General features: G+C 37.2%; 1 protein-coding gene across 1 annotated transcript in view; it reads right to left on the bottom strand.

Moving 5' to 3' along the window:
- Window positions 1-1918: 1918 nt before the first annotated feature.
- Window positions 1919-20591, bottom strand: part of PAPOLG (poly(A) polymerase gamma) — an 84688-nt gene continuing 66015 nt past the window's right edge. Inside the window, exons 3-23 of the mRNA XM_009886074.1 lie at window positions 17470-17628; window positions 17326-17392; window positions 16593-16674; window positions 16400-16509; window positions 15139-15192; window positions 13983-14094; window positions 13228-13317; window positions 12476-12614; window positions 12250-12322; window positions 12047-12167; window positions 11625-11709; window positions 11072-11125; window positions 8909-9028; window positions 8479-8588; window positions 5957-6078; window positions 5704-5870; window positions 4714-4820; window positions 4399-4637; window positions 3448-3519; window positions 2812-2868; window positions 1919-2017 (exon numbers count right to left, since the gene is read on the bottom strand). Coding sequence (XP_009884376.1) covers window positions 1919-2017; window positions 2812-2868; window positions 3448-3519; window positions 4399-4637; window positions 4714-4820; window positions 5704-5870; window positions 5957-6078; window positions 8479-8588; window positions 8909-9028; window positions 11072-11125; window positions 11625-11709; window positions 12047-12167; window positions 12250-12322; window positions 12476-12614; window positions 13228-13317; window positions 13983-14094; window positions 15139-15192; window positions 16400-16509; window positions 16593-16674; window positions 17326-17392; window positions 17470-17628 — 2239 coding nt within the window. The remainder of the gene's footprint in view (window positions 2018-2811; window positions 2869-3447; window positions 3520-4398; window positions 4638-4713; window positions 4821-5703; window positions 5871-5956; window positions 6079-8478; window positions 8589-8908; window positions 9029-11071; window positions 11126-11624; window positions 11710-12046; window positions 12168-12249; window positions 12323-12475; window positions 12615-13227; window positions 13318-13982; window positions 14095-15138; window positions 15193-16399; window positions 16510-16592; window positions 16675-17325; window positions 17393-17469; window positions 17629-20591) is intronic.

The following is a 20591-nucleotide window of genomic DNA, read 5'->3' as shown; positions in this document are numbered from 1 at the left end:
TAAATTCATGATGAATTTTTATTTACACAGGTGCTGAAGTTGCATACATACTGTAACTAGTACACAGACTTGACAATATTTAAATACCATGGTTTTAACACAGGTCAAAAACAAGGTAACCATTTTATAAATTCAAGGTGTAGTTCTGCTAAAAGCCACTTACGTAATATAGCTTCTGTTTCTTAATTTTAACCTGTGACTAAACCGAAGCCTTGCAGTCTAATTTTGGGGGTCTTGGAGGGGAGAAGGAAGAATAAGACCTCTCAAATCCACCCAGGCCAATTTTCTAAGAGATAAATTGCACTTGAAGTAAGCTGGAAACCAGAGGTAATAAGGAAGAAAAAAAAAAAGCTAAGTATATTGTGATAAGTAGTCATGCTTTCTCCACAAGTTTGGAATACTAGCAGTAGGTGGAATGCTAGAGAATGAAGACCTCACAAGATACATGCCTCTTATTCCTTTACAGTCTTCTGGTCTTGTCACTAGGGTTTTAGGTGGATGCTTAATATGACGAGAGCTCAGAACTGTTGTTTAAGCCAAGCACCTAATTTTAGAAGAATTTAGGGTTATCTATTGTCCACATAGCAAACTGGGACTTCAGCTGCCAACGCAGTTTGCCAACTGCACTATTCAGAGGGTATTAATTCAAAACCTGGAAATACTAGAAGCAGGAAAGCAGTGTTCCTAGTCTCAAATTTACTCTAGCATGACATTATTTTGTAGAACGTATTTTTTGTGGCACTGCCCCCCCCCCCCCCCCCCTTACATTTGGTTTAGTTGTTTGTGTTTAAGCAGATCCAACCTGCATTAAAAAAAGAGACACACAGAGGATTTTCAATTTCTCTTTGAAAGACAGTATTTTACAATACATACAAAAATACTCTGGAAAACACATAACTTCATTTACAAAAGCATCAAATTATAAAGAAGTTACAATAGAGAGGTAGCATAACATTTGTTTCATATGATCAGAATTTCTCCCTACCTCTCAAAAAACCCTAATGCACTTAACTGGGTAAGCAGTGTTATCAGTTTACAGAACCAGACTTAAGACTACTACAAGTTTTCACATAACCATTTAGAACAGCTTTCAGGGTTTGTCTGAAGTGATTTTCTGCATGCCAGTTGCTTTCAAGACTGCAGCTTGCAGGTGGGTAGTAGTGTCACAACTGCCTCACCTGTTGCCATGTTTAAGTGCATCTTCAGCTGTGTGTTCTGAGTTTAGCTTTACTACCCAGTGACAACAAACAACACCTCAAGTCTCATGCTGGAGCAGTCTTAAGACAAAAATCAGATAACATGGCATGGGACACATCTATCATCTCCATACCTTGGTAGCATCCTCTGCTGTATTTTATTCAATATTTCAATTATTTATGGGCCTCCATAGGAGGCAATACTTGTGTAGTGCATGGCTGTGCTAGACAGTGGAAAGGTACTAGCTGAGAAAGCTGAGCACCATTGTGATAGATGCACAGGAGCATATGTGCCAAACGGGAAAATAATTTAAGATAAGAACAATATATGCATATGAACTAGGAAAGCACAAATGAATACAAGCACATTCATACACACTTGAAACCAGAACGTGGTTGCAGTGACCAGCTAACCCTGTTTATATACATTCTGAATCCAAGTCACAGGACAGGTTTTTTTTGTGGCTTTTTGAAAAGCTCTTTCAGCTAGTGACAGTTAAGACTTTTTAAAAGACTAATAAAGATAACTGTTACAAGAATATGCAAAGAGTAGCTCAAAGGAAGCAAGCATCTAATAATACTATAAAATAAGACCACGATTTTAACTGGTCAATTGCAGTTTGACAACAGTGATCTTCCATACTTTGTTAGTGATCCATACTATCAATGTGTATTGTAGTTACTAAAGAAGCAATAATCATCTTTACCTGAAGAGATACTGGTTACCCATTAAGGGTAAGTTTGATGGATCTTTTAATAATACGAATACTATTTGTTGGAACAGGAGATGAAGAATCTGGTAGTTCTTTACTGGAAAGCCTCTACAACACACAAAAAGATGCCACAGAAAAAAAAGAAGTTTTAAATTCATTAATTCAGAAGGAACAGCAGATAAACCCTTTCCTAGCTGAATATAACAACATTCTTTATGTACTGAGAAAGTATGGCCCAAACCCAAATATTTATAGAGAAGGATTTTTTCCCCACCCCCACCTGTTTAGTTACAACCATTTTATAGAGCAAGAGCATTTTACCCCTCTGTACACTTCCTTCCTGGCATCAATTGAGATAATTATATTTCTGAGAGTGGATGAAATAAGTTTCAAGTTGCTCAACAGCATAATAGAAGCAGCTACCATTCTTCTTGGATCCATGGATCAGTGTCTCTACTGTCCAGATTACTTCCAATCTTATAGCCCTCAATTTCAAAATATTGTACATGACAAAAGAATTAAAACCACTTATACACTTCAACGCTTCCAAGTCTGGTCACAGAAGTCAGTATACAAGTACTTAATGAGAGCTCAAATCACCTTATAGAAGATCTGCAAAGTGTACAGATCTTTTTGCTTAAGAAAAAAGCAAATCAGGAAACAAACTGTGTCAGTGTTTAAGTGCAGGGAAACATGGTTTTTCAAGTCAATAACTTGGAAGCTTTGGCTTCACTTCTGTGAGTAAACCTGGAAGGTCATTGTTCATCTAAACAATTTGGTGGAAGCATGATATGCAAAAGCTTATCACCTATTTAGAACCACCAAGTCTATAGGGATTAACAGTACATAAAATGAAAATTCTAGTTTTGTTTTACCTATGAATACAAAGGCACAATAAATACCTGTGATCTTGATGTGTTGATAATTGGAATCAGCATGGGTTTTCCTCCAACGACAACCTAAAAAAGCCAGAAAGGATTCATTAGGCAACATTGTCAAATTCACAAATTGAGAGACTGCAAGGTCTGACAGCTAGGATACTTAAAAACTAAATACATACATGCATTGACAACCCCAACCTCTTTTTTTTTTAAGCCATATAAGCACAAAGCTTTTCAGGTATTTCAACCTTCACTCTACCAACAAGACCACATCTTGATTTGAGACTGTATCCTTAGAAGTTTATGCTTCAGTAGCAAGCTACACTAAATATAGAGCTCATTATCCTCCCTTTGAGACATGAAATGCTTTAGTCTTTATAGCAGTTTTAGTTTACATCAATGAATCAAGTGGTTCTTAAAAAATAAAATCCGATTTCAAGCATGGCAAGAAGCTAGACACTACCAAATCATCTAGTAGTAACTTTCAAAAGATAGGTCATACAAGTGCAATATTTGGGTAATGAAGACTGAAATAAGTCAAAAGCATATTTTTGTTTACATCAATAAACTTGTGGAGTACTTGTGTGAAGTAATCTAGGCACTACAACAGTCCATTCAGCTTTTCAATTAGTCTGAGTAAAACTACTTCAAAATTACGTTTTCTGTAGCTCTTCTCCTGACATCTTCTGGATTGCCACCATCTTTGAATGCTGAATCCTGGCCAGTTAACTAGAAGAACAGAATACAGAGACTCAAAATAATTGCTATGCTAAAGTTACCTTCATCTATGGGTACAGCTTCCAGTCAACACATTAAAGTATTAGTGGCCGTTCTTAAAACAACATTTAGACAAGACTACCATTACCCACGCAGAATCTCAAGCCTGTCAAAAAGTCTTACTACCCAAACCTTGAAATATTCAATACTCGGTAACAATTCTGCAATTCGATTCTTTACAAGTGTTAAAATTGAGCTTTTTTTAGTTGTTCTTTGCCCCTGCCTCAAATCAGAGCTGAAGCCACAAGAACAGCTATTTAAGGAGATTTATATACAGCAGTAAAACAAATCAAGCATTAATCTAAAGCTTCCACCAAAACAAGAGTTAAGAAACACCACAGTATCATTTCAGCAGTGGACAGTCTGTTGAGTAGGCTGCTGATTTCTAAAGCAATTATCAAGAGGCATTCAAAAATCATCTGCCAGAACAAGATTAGCTCATACTTTTACATTTGCAAAATGTATCCTCTTCATTTTGCAGACAATATTTTTCTGAGTTGTTTTAAGTACTGCTTCCAAATGAGACAGTGCATTCAGCAATTGGTCAGTGCAGTAACATATAAGCACAGTATTATTTAGAGACTGACCCTGCCCCCAGACCAGAAACAGTCACTAGTGCCAGAACCTGGAAAAAAATTTGTTTAATAGGTATACATTATATCCAAAACAATTTCTCATATCTATATCCTACTAAAACTATAATTATACCTAAAATCTAGATTCCTGAATCCATTGGGGTTGTATAGGTGTTTCTTCTCAGTTATTTCATTTATTCTACATCAATAATTAATACTATTTCAAACTCTCCCCGGCCTAGCCCCGCTTCCTTACCTTTTCTCCATCTCTTGTTTTTTTGGGGCATCCTTCTGATGTAGGTGAATGACATCCTTTAGAGGTTGTTGAATAAGGTCGTTTAGGTGCAGCATTCTTAGGATCTGTAATTGGGGTCCCACTTAATTCATGCTGTCCTTGGACAAAGTGTGCTCTGAGTTGAGAAACTGTGTTATGTCCTGGAATGGTGCAACCAACTGGAGGTCCCGATGTTCTTATTGCAACTGTAGCCTGCATTTCTGTAGGAGACACTGAGCTTTTAGAGTACAGCAATGAAATTAAAGACTGCATTCCACCCACTACTTCAATACATACTTGAATCAATAACAGGAATGGAGAGTCCCTTAGACACTGATGGCACAGCTACATGAGATCTCTTCTCTCTATTGTTACCAGCATTAGATCTCTGATATACAGCATCTCTGTAAAAGTCAGATGCTAGAGTTATAAAATGCTAGTCTAAAATACTATACATTTAATTTCCAGAAAGTTCATGCAAGACAAACATTTCCTTCTTAGCTCATTGTCACAGCTCTACTAAACCCCACAAACTACCATAAAGATCTTGTGCTAGATCACCTTTTGCTGAACTTCAGACTGAGAATTTAAAACTCAAGCATTTTCTTTAATGAGTCTCTACATACTGGTACTGTTTTCCAGCTTGGTATATCCACTACTCTATGCTGCTTTTGATGAACGTATCTGCTCTATCCATACGTGCACCCATTTTTTTTTTTTGCATGCTACTCCTACAGTACCAAAGAGTCTGAACACAGCAGGCACTACACAGTGGGCTATTACTCTCAAGATTACACATTTCCCCCTGTGCTGAAATAACTTATGAACAAACAGACTTCCCAGGAAATGAGAGACACTGTTACTGCCTGAGTTCTCATACTGCTCTACTAAGTCAGCATCAGCTCTAATGTTTCTGTGATCAAGATCAGCACTTCATTAGAACTAAACAGTGCTAGGCATTAATCATACTTTTAGTTAGAAAGAACAGTTACCTACATATAAAACACTCTGGCTTCAAGTTGCACACTAATCTAAGGGGATTTATGTTCAAGACCAAATAATTTCCCTTGTATCAAGTTCTTCTTCATTCCTATGTGTTCATATACATTAAATTAATGTTTTCAAAGAATTAACCCATCTCTCACCACATGCTCAAACGAGAAGCCAGCTTTGCTCCTGAAGATGCTTACAATCCACATAGATTCAGACAAGGAAACCTAGACCTCATTCACATCATAAGTCAGTTAAAAAGCAGCTTCTTCACAGTTCTAAGGTTATGGTGCTGACCTTTCTATCTCTGCTGTAGAGGTGTCCAATTTAGGTATCTTACTTAATGAAGAGGAATTATGTGGTGTTCTGGAGTCTGTGTCCCTGGAACTGTCCAAACAGCTTCCAGCTGAAGTCCTTCTGCACTGAAGCCCACTAGCATTTTGACTAATATCTGGCATGCTTTGCTGAAACAGTGGAAAAAAAATATGAAGTCTTCAAGTAATTACTAAAGCAAAAAAATATTGCCAGAAGATCCAAATTATTGTTATACCTTCTTTTTTTTCTGTAAGATTTCTGCAGGTAGAAAATAGTGGAGATGCTTTCTCTTCACATGAGCTGCCTCAATCTTCATACCTTCCTTTAGCACATTGAGGTTGTTAGCCTGCCTGTAAACTAACATGAAATTTAGTGTTGTAGCTTAGTGGGCACGTTTGCATTAGGTATTTGTCAAAGTTGCATATGGTTTCTTTAGAAACAGCAAGTATTTAAGTGGGTCCAGCCCAAATGAAGAGCAAGAAGTTTCCAGCCTAACCAAACAGAAAATGCTACCCGAGCACCACACACACATCATCTCAAGAAGATGAATGTGACCCAAGATGCTCATTTCACCTCCATTACAGACCAGATACGTAACAGCTATTTAAGTGCAAATGTGCATTTATGTGCAGTTACAGCTGTGGTTTGCTAATCATGCAGCTCACATGCTGCTGAGTTGTGAGTAAAGAGAACTCAAATCTGAGTTGATTTTAACCGGAAGGATATAGTACTCCTTAACCACTAGTTTTCTGGTCGACAATAGATCTAGAAGACTTAACTGAACCAACTGAATTGTGCACAGCTGATGAGAGACCAGACACCTTACTCAAGATTCAGACTAATTTGATATTTACAGTGGTGATGTGTTTTTTGTAACAGTTCTGTAACATCATATAACTTCTCAGTAGTTTAGATGTTAAAATTTTATCTGTCCGAGAAAATAAGACTGGATTTTAGGGACATCTGACTTATCAGAATCACTACAATTTAAACAGTTTTTTCTTAACTGTCTGCAAACAGCCTTTTATGCAACTTAAAAATGCTATACTAGCACAGCAGTTATTACAGGATTAAGTCACATTTAGATAAGCTCATTTAACAGGCCTATCATGAGTATAACTGGAAAGTCATCTTACTAACATACGGAATGGGAATCAAAAGACATGCAACAAAAAGGCTTGTAAGTCTTTCTACAGGACACCTAGAGGTCAAATAAAAGCACAAATGTGAACATTCACACCAATACGAACAGTTGCTTCAAAGTAAATTCAGTAATGTTTTTATGTAAAAGTGCGATAAAGTTCACTTAACAAAAGCCTTCCATTAAGCCTTATGTTTTTGAGCCCCATCAACCTGAAATTAATCTTTGCCCCCTAGAAATGTTCTCTCAAATTCAAGGCGCATGATTAAAGCTTTCCTTGCTTTCTTGTACATAACTACTGGGCACTCCTACATTTGCGGAAGGATTCCACACCTCAAGAAATATCTTTTCTGTTGGATCTCTCTGTATTCAAACCCTGTATCTGAAACGTACTAAGCTAAGAGCGCATAGCTACACTATAGTTTGTGCACAGAAAGAGGATTTAACATTAGTTCTAGCCTCTTAGCAGTACCTAAACCTTGAAGTAATTTACATTTGCCACAACACTGAAACACAGTGCCACTGGATGTAATGTACAAGACGAGCACAGATAACAGTGCCAAGTCTGAGAAAATCACCCTGCCTGGCTTGAAACTCAGACAAGAGTTTTGATGCATTTTTCTGTGCTTTTCTCATATCCCAACACATAAGCCAAAAAGAAGGTCAGGTTTTACTGCATTTACTCATGTTGTCTGAGCAAGACAACACACAGCTCATGCTGGTACCATGCATATGCTCTTCATCAGTGCAAACAAACATCTAAAAGGAGTCCACTGTTTAGAACTTTGTCCAAACACACTTTTCACTTCAGAAGAGTAACCCTATTTCCTTAGTTCTTCATTATGATAGCTAGGCACGAGCCCGATAGCACACATGTATTTCTGAAAGGCACAAGAGCAGTCAGCTTGGGAATAAGTAAACAGATTATGGAAGAGACCTATACTTTCAAATGACTCTTCACCCCTAAACTCCTTTATTCTAGTATTATCTAACAACACTTGCAATACTACTTTATATCTACATCTGTCAAGAGTAATAATGGAAGATGAACATGAAGGTTTACACGCAAGACTGGATGTAACTACAATGCAACAACTCACTGACTTTCAAAGTTTGGGATTGTATCATACACAAACTGTTATGGAAGATGAACATGAAGGTTTACACGCAAGACTGGATGTAACTACAATGCAACAACTCACTGACTTTCAAAGTTTGACTTATTTTAGAGCCTGATACAATTAATTCCCACTTCCAAAGCTCAGCAACTAAAAACTGTTTTTGACAAGTGTAGCTACACCCAGTAAACAGATGTCTGCTGGTTTCACATCCGACTATCCACTTCATGAAATGCAGTTCCTTTGTAAGCGTGTTTACTATGATCTGGAGAACTGCTATTTCACATATGGTGTATGACTGTAGTACACACTTACTTTAAGATGAACTTATTTTTCCAAAGGATCAAAATAGTAAGTTTTTAAAGCTAATCTTCTATATGTCACTCTATAGCAATATCTAATAGCTAGTACTAGAAAGCAGCACAATTCACTTTGTGAAGCAATTTCCACTAGAACAAAAAAAGAAACCCTACAAACTAGAGCAAAATATAGGCTTACCTGTATCTGTGAATGACTGTATAACATACGTTAAATCAATGTTAACACTTTCTGCATTTTCCACTTTCCTAAATATGATTCCAAGAAACCACATTGACACATATCCACTCCTAAAAAGAGATTCACAAATCATTTATGCAGTTACTTAGATGCTAGTATCTACTCTCAAGAAGGATTTAAGCAAAACAGTTTAGTTGTACACAGCCGTTAAAGGTTAGTGTCAGCCCAAACTTAAGGTCTCAGAGTACTTCTCTGAGGTTCTCCCTTTAAAAAAAAAAGTCTTCCATGTTTAGAACCTGCCTGTTAGAGCTCGTACCTAGAAAACAGTAGATAGCTAACTGAACATCTCACAGGTGAGCTGAGGTAAATGAATATAAACAAATCACAATACATGGGCCAAACTGTATTTCAGAAAAATAATGACACTCACTGTTTATGGAGTCCTTGGTTACCAGGAAAAGACTGTGGCTTTACATGTGCAATAGTTATAAATTCATTCCTCTCCAAGTTTCCAACCAGCACACGGATTTTCGATTCGACAAGGCCAACCCTAATAAGAAGAGATATTTACTCATTTTTCACTGCATCCAGCACAGTAATTACATGCATTTTTATAGTACAATGTTAATACAAAAATGCTAACCAGTGAATAAGCAGTAAGTTTCATGCAGCTGAACAGATACTAGATTTTTATTTCACACACTCTAGATTGGAAACTTCAAAAGCTCCAATATCACTGGAAACATCTCAAAAACAGAGGTAAATAAATTTAACTTGTACTCTCAACAGTTCAGATACACTTCAACCTATAACCAATGATGAAAATATCAACAAGAAGCAGATCCCAGCACCATTGGCTGCATTTTTAAGTGCAGCAAAACTCTTTTTTACCCCAAAGATCAAGGAAAATAGTACTTTAGAAAAGGCTCAAGCACAACTATTCAATTACACTTGAGTAAAGATGTAATTCTTCCTGCAGATTGATCAGTGATAAAAGTTTACCTTCTTCTGACCAAATTGAAAAATATAGTTCCTTTAATAAACATTATCTAGTCAGTCTCATCAGAAACTTACCCAAGAAATTAATCATGACCATGAAGGAGTTTCATTTAAATGAAGTGCTGGCATGTTACCCCTTTTACCTAAAACATGGCTAAGTTTGAAAGCAGTCAGAAATCCGTACATTCTTCAAAAGTATCTTATGTTGATGACCAAAGGCTATCTATTCCCAAATCCATTCAAGAGTTGGTGAACTAAACTTGATCTTACAGCATACAAACTGAAGCAAGTTTATCTTCTTTTTAGTTTTCCCAGATGCAAAACTAAGCCCCATTTGCCTCCATTTCTGTCACTGCAAAAACATTAGCTTTTACTGGAACCAGAACTTTCCTTATCTTTACTGTGAGACACAACAAGCTTTGGTCACTCATTTCTTAACAATTAGTATCATTGCAAAGTCAGTAACACACACATTACAGTGCCTTAATTCCTCACCGTTTCCCCTTATTTCAAGATTCCCAGTTAGCCAGCAAATTTACATAGGTTAAAGTAGTTATTATTAGTATATCTCTCTTGAGACAGTGACAAATATCATGTCATAAGCAGTCATCTTCTCTAACTACAATTGAAGTGGTTCTCACATGAAGTTTCACAAAGTAGATCAGCACTCCTGCAATTTACCTATCCACTATCAAGCTTGCTGAAGGGATCTTATTCAGCACTACACATAAGATGTCTGAGCACACTACTACATTAAAACTTATTGGCACTCAAATGCTCTGTGCTGACTGTCAGGTTTCACCCAGATTAAACAGCCTTGTTTCACTTCATTGGAGAAAAGTAGGCACTGGAATAGGCTGACTACATAACCAGAGCATTGGGTGCAATGTAGTCCTAAATTAAATATTATATCCAGTAAAAAAAGTTATGAAACCAAATCTAAGGCTCTAGAGCAGTGGTCTTCAAAGTGAGGGGGGGCTGTACCCCAGGAGGTACACAAGAAAATCCATTGGGGTACAGGAAGAAAGTATTAGAACTTCAGTAATGCATATGTGACTTGTAAATGAGTAGACATATATTGCAAGTACATGTTCAAGAATTTTTTGCTAATAGGAGTACATGATGAAAAGAGTTTGGAGACTAGTGCTCTAGAAGCCAGTAAAAGACTTAGCTCTCCAGTGTCTGGAGACATATCTGGTTACATCAAGAAATTCCCATTTGCTTCAGTCTCTACAACAAGGAACATCTTCCTAACTGAAGTAGTGTTGGGTAAGCAGTCTCCTTAGGCTCCTTGCATCTGCTTCTCCAGATGATGCAGAGTATCTGACCTTCAGGCATACATACACTAACACTCTTTGTTCCTTCTCATCATGACTCAAATCTTTAAGTTAACTTCTTAAACAGCAAGACTTACGTTAACTTCCCTTCACAAGAAAGCTTTTAATTTTGCTGGTGAACTGTCTACTTCACTTGGTAAAGTGTTCCATGCCTAGTTGCACAGTTTAATACTTGATTTGTTAATACAGTTAAAAAAAGTGCAACATTGAATTGAGTTTCAATTATGTATTGAATCCACATTTAAAGCAAAACTTACCACTCTAAGTGGTGCTCTTCAGTAGAGGCACTAGCAGTCAGCACAATATAATGCCTAGAAGAAAAAAAATTAATATACTAGCTCAGGACTTTATATATATATATTCCTTCAGCTGAAGCCAAAACTGCCTTAAATGTATAGAATGCGACTTCTAGACACGACAGATTATATCCTGTATTCAGCGCAGTATTAACTGAAGAAAAACTGATTACATCCTTTACAACTGTTCTGCTACATTCTAAATATCATAGCTGATTTCTTCTAAAAAAAACCAGCATCAGTAGCTTAACACATACAGTTCTGGTTTCTAAATATCATAGCTGATTTCTTCTAGTAAAAACAGCATCAGTAGCTTAACACATACTGTTCTTTTTTTCCTCCTATCTTCTCTATACTCATCCTCACCAAAATTCATATGACTACTTCCAGTTTCTGGAAAAACAAACATTAATGTCATCTCCTATTTAAACTGCAAGTTAAATCACACTATGCTAATGTCCTGGTGTGAGGTAAGTAAATAATTTCAAGTTCAGACAACAGATTTCATACATACTTATACTTCTGAAAGAAGTTCAGTGGTTCAAAGAGCTTTGACCAGTCTGATTTTCCTTGGAGAATCTCATTTGTAACTGCAAGACCTACAATTAAGGTTGAAAACCTTATTACCATTTTGTTTAAGACTAGCAGAGCATGAGATAAAGTTTACAAGACAAAGGTTTTGAACAGTAAGACATAAAAAAGCAGGAATTTCCTTGACACAATGCAGGTCTACTACAACAGTTCACTGTCAAACTGGTCCCTTATTGCCTGCAACAGGCCCTCAGTACTTCACTGAGACCTATTCTACCTGAAAGGGCAGAACATATCACAGAATATAACCAATTTAGATAATGTGGTTTCATATTGCAAGAATTATACTTTTTGATCAGTTAATAAGCACGGAAAGAAGTAGTTTTCATTGACCGTGAAATTTACCATGTTTGAACTCCTCTACCATTACCACTCGGGTTGATGTAGATACATTGTATGCAGAGTTTTGCTGTGGATAGGCTGGGGTGATGATAGGCATCACATGATATCTGTCTGATGGGTTCACCTATGATGTTAAAACAATTTTGCTTAGTATCAGTTTAGGTTAGAAGAAAGTTTAAAGACTTCCAAACTCCATGTCTACTTACCCTAGGGTCCCATACTGGTAAATTAAGATTGCTCTCTTCGGGTTGTTTCAGCAATACAGGATTTGGCCATTCCCTATAGAAGAATAGCCAGTAACTAACCATCCATTTAAAACTCTGCCACGTAATCCATGGTAGGTTTGAATGTTGTCAATGTAAATCTTATATAAAAAACTACCTCTAGAAGTGTTACTTCTTTATGCAAATTAAAACAAACAATAGCTCTTACCATTTTGAAAAAACCAAGAAGAACTTGTTAACAAGAGTAGAAGCCAAAGCATTTGGGTAGAGTTGACATGTTTTTGCTACAAGCATTGCCCAGGAAACCCCACCAAGAAATCCCAGCATGTTGGAGTAAATGCCACGTCCTAGAATAGATATGTTGTAGTTAGCCTGTAGTCTTTCAAAACCCAAGTATATTCCTTCAGATTTACAGCACCAACTTTACAATCCATGCAATGCTTAGTACACTTCAGCCTCAAAGTTGATTATTTTGGCCATACAATGAGGCCAAAATAGTTAGCCCTTACAGTAACAAGAGAAAAAAGTCATTACCACACCACTTCCCAAAATACCGCTAACAAACTTGCCTGCACTGCTACTGCTTCACTCCAACTTCCCTTAAGAAGAGAGTTCTGCCATTCTTCTAGCAGTTGCTCTAGCCATGTGCATCAACAGTATTTTCTTATTCCTTATGTATCGAGCTTTTATACTTCACTTGGCATTTTTATCATTTGTAGTCAGGTTCCTGATAAGCAACGCAACACCTTGTCTTGTAGGTACTCCCCTCCCCACTCTATCCCCGTAAAAAAAACCACACAGGATCTACCACATGGACATACCTTGAATTTAAATAAAAAAAATTTTTTAGTTCTAAAATTGTCATTTAAATGGTATCCAAAGCTGAATTACTTCTAGCAGTCTTATTTTTTCAGAATGAGATGCCTCTGAAAACTTTAGAGGCTATGAACAATTACTCACGTTTTGCCCACAGTTTAATTGCACGGAGCGTGAGCTGGAAGTTCTCTTTATTTGGCACTAGATGTAGTATTTCATCAGTAACTCTGCAGCCTGTAAGAAAAAAGTACAGCAGTTCCTAGCAACAGTTTTATGCTGTACTGGATCAATAGCTTACAGATTAACATTCAAGTCAATGAAAACAAGTTTGGATGACTTGCTTTGTCTTACCTTAAAAAGTTATAGATTACATACAACATTCAGTATCACTTCAGGTAATTGGTGCCCTTAACAGCTCTTTTATAGTTTAGACTACAGCCAACAATTTAAGGCGGCCTTTCTACAGGAGTCTGAAAGCTAGGTTTCTTTCAACAGCCAGGAAGAATTAGATCAGTCTGTGTTAAACAGTGAGCAAGTTATGTATTTTAAATATCTGAAGTCTAAATATTTTTTATGAACTATAACACATTCTTCTCTATCAAATGCTCTACCTAGTCACCTGAAGTAGTTTCTGTGGCAAACTGGAACAATGCACACACCCTGATCAAAGAAACATGAAATACAGGTCTATCTAAACACACAGATCCTTGAGACTTCTAAATGGAAGCCCACTTGCTACCTCCTCGAAACATCTAAGTTTAAGGCCACTTACTACCTCCTCAGATCGAGTATATAGGAGATCAGTTTCTGCACCTTATACAGAAACTTGGGTTGTGTAATGTGCATTCTATACCAATTTTAGTAACACTTCCTTTTTAAAGATGTGTAAATATGCTTACCATTTAAGCTCCGTATACACCTTATATCCAGGCTTCTCAGACGCGAGTCATCTCCAAGATCAAGATTATCAGAAACAGTTTGCATAGACAGTCTTGCAAACACAAGATCAATCTTAAGAGGAAAAAGCACAGCAACTGTGAGTTAGAATGCCACAGTTTGTGAACAGCACACTAGTGGGGGACTAGTCAAGTCTAAAAAAAGAGTGGTTAACACTTGAATTTAGAATTTATGTGACTACAGATACATGTCCCAAAAAGATTTATTTGCCAGACAACTCAAGAAAATTGCTAGATATTCCATATTTTGTCTACAAAACCTTCATTGCATCCCCTCTTTTTAAGCTAGGGAAAGGAAGGTGGGTTTTTTTTAAGTTGAAAAGATACTCTAAGTTTAGAATTTCCATTAAAAGGGAACTTAAAATTAATCATAATATTAAGATGTAAGTTCAATCACTTTAACTATACTTCGGCAAAGGAGAGAGTTCTCTATGCAATAAGCCCTTTTGATCCTGAAGAGTTTTTTTTAGTAGTCTGAGGCAAGAAAATTATTCTGTGAATGTCTGTACCACATAAAGGCCCCAAAAGGTCACTGACTAAGTGTCTTCATGATAGTGATACCAAGCAGTAACTTCCTTAGGTACTACAGCATGCAGGTCTACTGACTGTATAAGATATATTCAAGATACAAGGATTCCTGCAGCTGACAGACTGAGGCAGGTGTCAAATGAGTACTTTTCATTTTCCAGGTGGTTTGTCTCATAACCGCTTCATTTTTCATTTACAAAAAAACATTTAGTCTGCTCACGTGATTCACAGTGAACTACACTATACACAGCCCTTCGTGGAAAGCTAGCTTGCCAGAGATAAGAGTTAGCGAGGACACTGCCTCTACTCCCCCTCTGCACAATCCTTGTGAGATAAATGCTACTCAAGCAGCCAGGCTTCCTAGGGGCTTATTTTCCTATAAGCTCCCATTCTACTGCAATGTATTCTCTCAGGATTGGCTGTAGTCAGGCTTTTCAGTTACAGTTAACTGAATATACTCTAAGATACCAATAACCTTCCAAAATAGTAGTCACGGGTCACTGGAAAAGGTATCCTATTCCAAAGCAAGAAAAAAAATTACCCACTTAAAGAAAAAAATTGAAATGCTTACCTCAATGCCATGAAACTCAAACTTGATAACTGGCACATAAGCATCTTCAACTGCCTGTAAAGGAGAGAATAACTGTGTAAGGAAACACCTTCTGCTACTTTAATGTTTTTCATAAAAGATGGTACAATGCAGAATTTACAATGCTAACTACTCAGTATAAAGACTGAATTACTTCTGAACCAATTGAATTGTTAATAAGCTGCAAGCAGTATAGCACTAATACAGTACTAACAGTAGCTTTAAGAAGTTATTTAGCCAAGAGATTCAGAGGCTGATCGTGTATTTTAATGAACAAACACTGCACAATGAGACATCAGTGCCAGGGGTTGTGAGGTACTCACCTTGGTAGTGAGGAAAAGTAAGCCATTTCTGTAGCTATCTTACTACTAGTTAACAACCAGAGAAATTACAAAATTTGTGTCCTCATTTGACAGTGTGCACTAGTCTCCTGTATTTTTTTTTACCACACCTGATACTATCAGCTACTTTATGGGACAGTTTTCAATTTTGGAGACCGCTTACTAGAACTGTGCCACAGCCCACTGTGACTCTGTTTCCAGGTGATAGTCATCTAAACAATGCTTTCCAGGCTTGTTAGCTATGCATATGAAGTCTTTCAAAATATCTGTCCCAGGAAGACTAGGGTAAGGGAAACACTCCTCAGGAGTTCAGTTTCATGCAAGGTATGCAACATACACACCTGAGGGTGATTTTACAAAGCAGTTTTATATGTTCACAGCACAGCTCCTTATTAACTTTATGTGAAGCTGATAGCATGCATCCCTTCTGCTAAGTCTTGGGCTAAGCAACCAGAGAAGAATGAATTAGACATCCTAAAGTACATCCAGAGGTACTTCATGGCAAAGGTACTGACAGAATCCTTTCCACATCACATTCAACTTCCTTAGTTTTCAGGCTGCCCTTCCTCTTCCTGCATGCAATTACCTCATTTCCAAGCCCCTTACTACATCTAAGATTAAAGAAAGGTTCCTGGGGACAACCTTCCTTTTTGATACAGCTGAATCACTCCTAAACCATGGGTAGGGGAGAAGCGTACCACAAAGATTCTTATGTGATATACAGTCATCGGGGAAAGGAACCAAAAGCTTGACTTCAACCTTTTCATGCTGCATAAAATAGTATTTTAGAAGGTGCTCAGAAACAATTTCTTTTTTTGGTTTGTAAGACATTCACTACCAATATGAGTCTTTAGCATGAATTGTAGAAGTTGCATAATCTATCAAGGAGAGAGCTTACTCACTCTTAGATTTTTTATTTTCTCCTGATGTTTTAGTTTTTCAAAGAATGACTGAAAAAAATCCGACCTTTCCACATGTCTAGGAGCAACACAAACAGCATCTATGTCAGCACCTGCAAAGAGATTCCATTTCTTCTGTTATTGTTGAAAGTCACTTTCAAACATTACAACTAGGACCAGACAAGAAAAGTTCTACCTTTAGTGTGCACTCCAAGCCTGTAAGAACCAAACGTAAATATTTTGCCACCAACATTTGCTGCTGCTGATGGGGGTAGATTCTGTGGGTAGAAGAGAAAGTTTACTTTAGAACACAAGATACACATTAACCAAGTTTAACTAGCTTACAAGTTATTTAGAAAGACTACAACAGCCTCCATAAACAATGTCTTCTCACTTCCACACTGAGTTGTTAGTGTAATAGACTGTTACTGTTTTTTTTCTGGTGAGTGTTTGCAACTCAAAAAAAAACAAAAAAGCTGAGTAACATGGCAGTCCTTTCATTAATTTACACAAATTAAGACCTATTATTAGTCTTCCCTGCAGCAGATGCACTAACTTCACACAATCTAAGAGCTATACAAAAGGCAAATCTAGTGTAATAATTTCAACTAGATTGAGTGCTGTAGGCTGCTTGGAGCAATATTAGTGCCCATTTACCATCTATCTCACCCCACAATATATTGTTTCAGCTTTGTTAACTGCTACAAATCAACTGATAGAGCCACTTCACAAATTTATTCAGCACCCCAAAGACTTCAAGATCTTGACCTGAAGTATCTTTTATACCCAATTTCAACAGCATTTACTACAGCTCTACTCAATACTTCAGTAAGGTTAGAAGTTGAACTTTAGCATAAATCCTAGTACAGCCACTAAAAGTAGTAAAAAGGCTCCAGCTGTTTTGATAAGAACATATAAAAAATCCTTACCTTGCTCTCACCAAGTTCTGAAATCCATTCTTTGACCAAGTTATTCAGTTTACTAAGAACAACCAGCCTGTAAAGAAAACTCACTTTAAGTTTGCCTTAAAAAAAAACCCCAAGAGTTTAACAAATTTTACAGTCTTGTTATACCTGTGATTCTGTTCTTCCTCATCTTCAAATACCCCAAATGGTCTCATTGCTTCAACTAGCTTTTGAGTCTGAACGCAATCTATATCCTTCGGAGGAGCCAAGCTAATGGGAGAGGTGATTCCATAGTGCCTTTGAGGCTGGTTCTGCAGCCTAGAAGTACTGTGGGATAAAATAAAATACTAAGACATCACAAAAGCAAAAAACCCAACTTACTGGAAAACATCCTTCAGCTTACAGGTTTTCAAATCAACTTCTGCTCTTTTAACCAGTCTTAGCATGAATGAGAAAAAAAAAATCCTGCTTACGATTTTTAGATAACTTGACTAACTTAGAAGTCACAACTACTTTTTAAAAAAAAAAAAACATTTGTGGATACGAGAAGAGATCCAAGTTGCTACCACCTTAATACAACTTATTTGCACAGCTCTAGACAGTTAGAACTCATCACCAGGAAATGAAGAGGTTTGAAATCTATTAAGTGTGACACTACGTACAGCAGAAGTTTTGGACAAATTTCAGTTTTATATCAGTTTTGATTTAAGGATATTCCTATTGGCTTCCTGCTAACATTAAATAAGACAATTTATCACTGGCTGCTTTTAGTTAAATATATTTGCTGTGTTTCTACTGATTCTGGAAGGGCATTATACTTGATTATAGAGGAAGGACATATAATGAAGTGATCTGTTAAAGAGAGTTGATGCAGTAAATTCAGTAGTAGCTTCTTGTTATTTATGGAAGAGTATGAATGCAAACAACAACCAATCTAAAGCTCATGTTGCTAGGAGACCCTCATGCTCTTAACACAGTGTTCAATTTTTATAGCTCAGAGGCTTAGCTGTACATACATCTGTTTTATCTAAATCCAAGAAACATATGTCAGCATATAAAGCAGCATAAATTAAATTCTGTTTGTAGAGGGTGCTCAAATCTCTTAGCTAGCTCACTGTCCAGTTAGACTGAGCAGGACACCAGGCACCTGGGTTTGGAAGTCCCTGAGGGTTACTGTCCCTGGAACTCCTATTACAGCAAGGCATCATTTTCACCTCCAACCCTCTGCCTGCCCTGCGTATTTAGACTTATTTGCAACCAGAAACAGCACAGGACTGACACGGCAGGACAACATTAAATTAAAGCCAGGATTAGCTTTTTTTTCCCCCATCATAGAACCCTTGCTTAGAAAAGGGAAAGCTGAGAAAACACCCTACTTTACATTACCAGCTGAAACCAGGAGAGAAAAAGGAGCAGGACAGGAGGTAAGAACTGCACTTAATGGATCAAAGGCCTCTACAGAAACACTAGTAGCAAAAGTAGGAGACACATTAAAAGGTCTATACAACTCAGCATGCTTGTCAAAGAGTCCACATCCACACCCCAAGGCTAAAGTGATTACTTATGGCGAAACTAGATCTTTTTCTAGTTCACACAGGGACAACTTCTAATACTAGCTGGGTTAGTCAAGAGATGCTTATAATTATTAAGGGCACCTGACCCATTTCAGCTAGAATGGGATTAGGAAATGCTCAGAGGACAGCTTCAACACCTGATTTAAAAAAAAAAGTTTATCACAGCTCTTTATTTCTAATTGTTCCCTTTACTCTTCCATTAAAAAAGATGCATTTCTGTCTCAGAGTAGCTTTATCAACTATTGAAACGGGTTTTAGTCATCTAGTGCTTCCTCTCCCCCCATCCTCTCTGTGAGCTCATTTTTCAAACTTTCTTCTATGTGTTTTCCAAACAGCTGTGACAGTATTAGGACTGTAGTCCTATCAACTAGTCTCCCCAGTCAGAATGGCTGTTTACTTACAAGCACAATTAGGCCTTGACCTAATTTGCCTTGCCTTGTTTATAGGCATCATCAACTTCCACTTTTACTTATGACAAACATTTTTACTTATGAAATGTTTGTAATTAATATTTTCCTTCTTGTAATATCATTTTCATAACAAATACAGAAAGAAAGCCTGTGTTTAATTGCTGTGCATTACATCTAAATTAAAATACCTGTAGCATTTTTTTTTACATTTTACATATTACTTGCCACCTGCTGCTTGCACTTCAGAAAGTTTGCACATAACAAGAATGGGTTTTAGACTTTGTTAGCATTCTTTCCAGTGTACAGAAGGCCACCATCTGCCTTTTGTTGCCCCATTCTTCCTACACAGACTATAATTAGAGACTGACATGCAGAACAATATCAATTAGATATATCAGTTATTATTAATTCTCTCAGTCAATAGTAGATATTTTTCTGTTGCTTGCACATGTTATTTGAAGTTTGATCTCACAACTTAGAACTTGAAGAAAACAGCACTTATAAAGTTTTATTGAAAGAATGACTTCTGCCCAATAGAATTCATTCCCCTTTTGGAATTAAAAAAAACCTTACTTTTTTCTCAAGTGTACCAGACTGCCAGTCATATACAAAGAAGGGATCTTAAGAGATAAAGTAGCATAAATGGTATACTAGCTATTCATCCATCAGCCTTCTATTTAAATGAGAAGTCTGATGCAGTTTAGTATTTTGCCAACTCTTGCTATGATTTGTGCACCACAGTGAACAGCTCCAACACATTTCTGTTCTGATGGATCTTAGTTTTATACAAGAAGTTAACCTAAATTGATCTGTTCCAGGTTTTGTCACTCATTTATAGCTTTACAAAGCTGCAAGCCATTCCTCCAGCACACTCAGAGACAACAGATGAATTTACACTATTATGGCTCAGGGAGTTGCCTTCAGCCACCAGTGCAGCATACAAGGATTCACTGTGAACACACTTCTCCAACTCACAAGGCCCGCTTGCCTCAAGCCAGGGGGAAGTTTATCACTCCAGACTCTTCCACCATCACCGCTTGGGAGAAGGAATAACTCAAAATCTGCTCCTAAACCACCAAAATGAATAGCACAAAACAAAACACCAACAAACTAAAAACCAAACAAAAACCCTCAACACTGTAACATTCACTAAATGTCAAGTAAGCCTTTCAGTCCTACCACATAAACTCACAGTGAAAAAAGCCTGCAGATACCTGCTTTAATTTTAAAGTTAAAGGCCCTTTTAAAAAAAGGGCCCTCATGTTGGCCCTTGAGGCCAACATGAGGAGAAAGGCGCTTCCCCCCC

The sequence above is a fragment of the Charadrius vociferus genome, unplaced genomic scaffold (genome assembly GCF_000708025.1).
Source record: "Charadrius vociferus isolate BGI_N301 unplaced genomic scaffold, ASM70802v2 scaffold455, whole genome shotgun sequence".
In the NCBI taxonomy this organism is placed as follows: domain Eukaryota; kingdom Metazoa; phylum Chordata; class Aves; order Charadriiformes; family Charadriidae; genus Charadrius; species Charadrius vociferus.
Note: the sequence above shows the minus strand (reverse complement) of the source record. Positions and strands in the feature narration are given on the sequence as shown.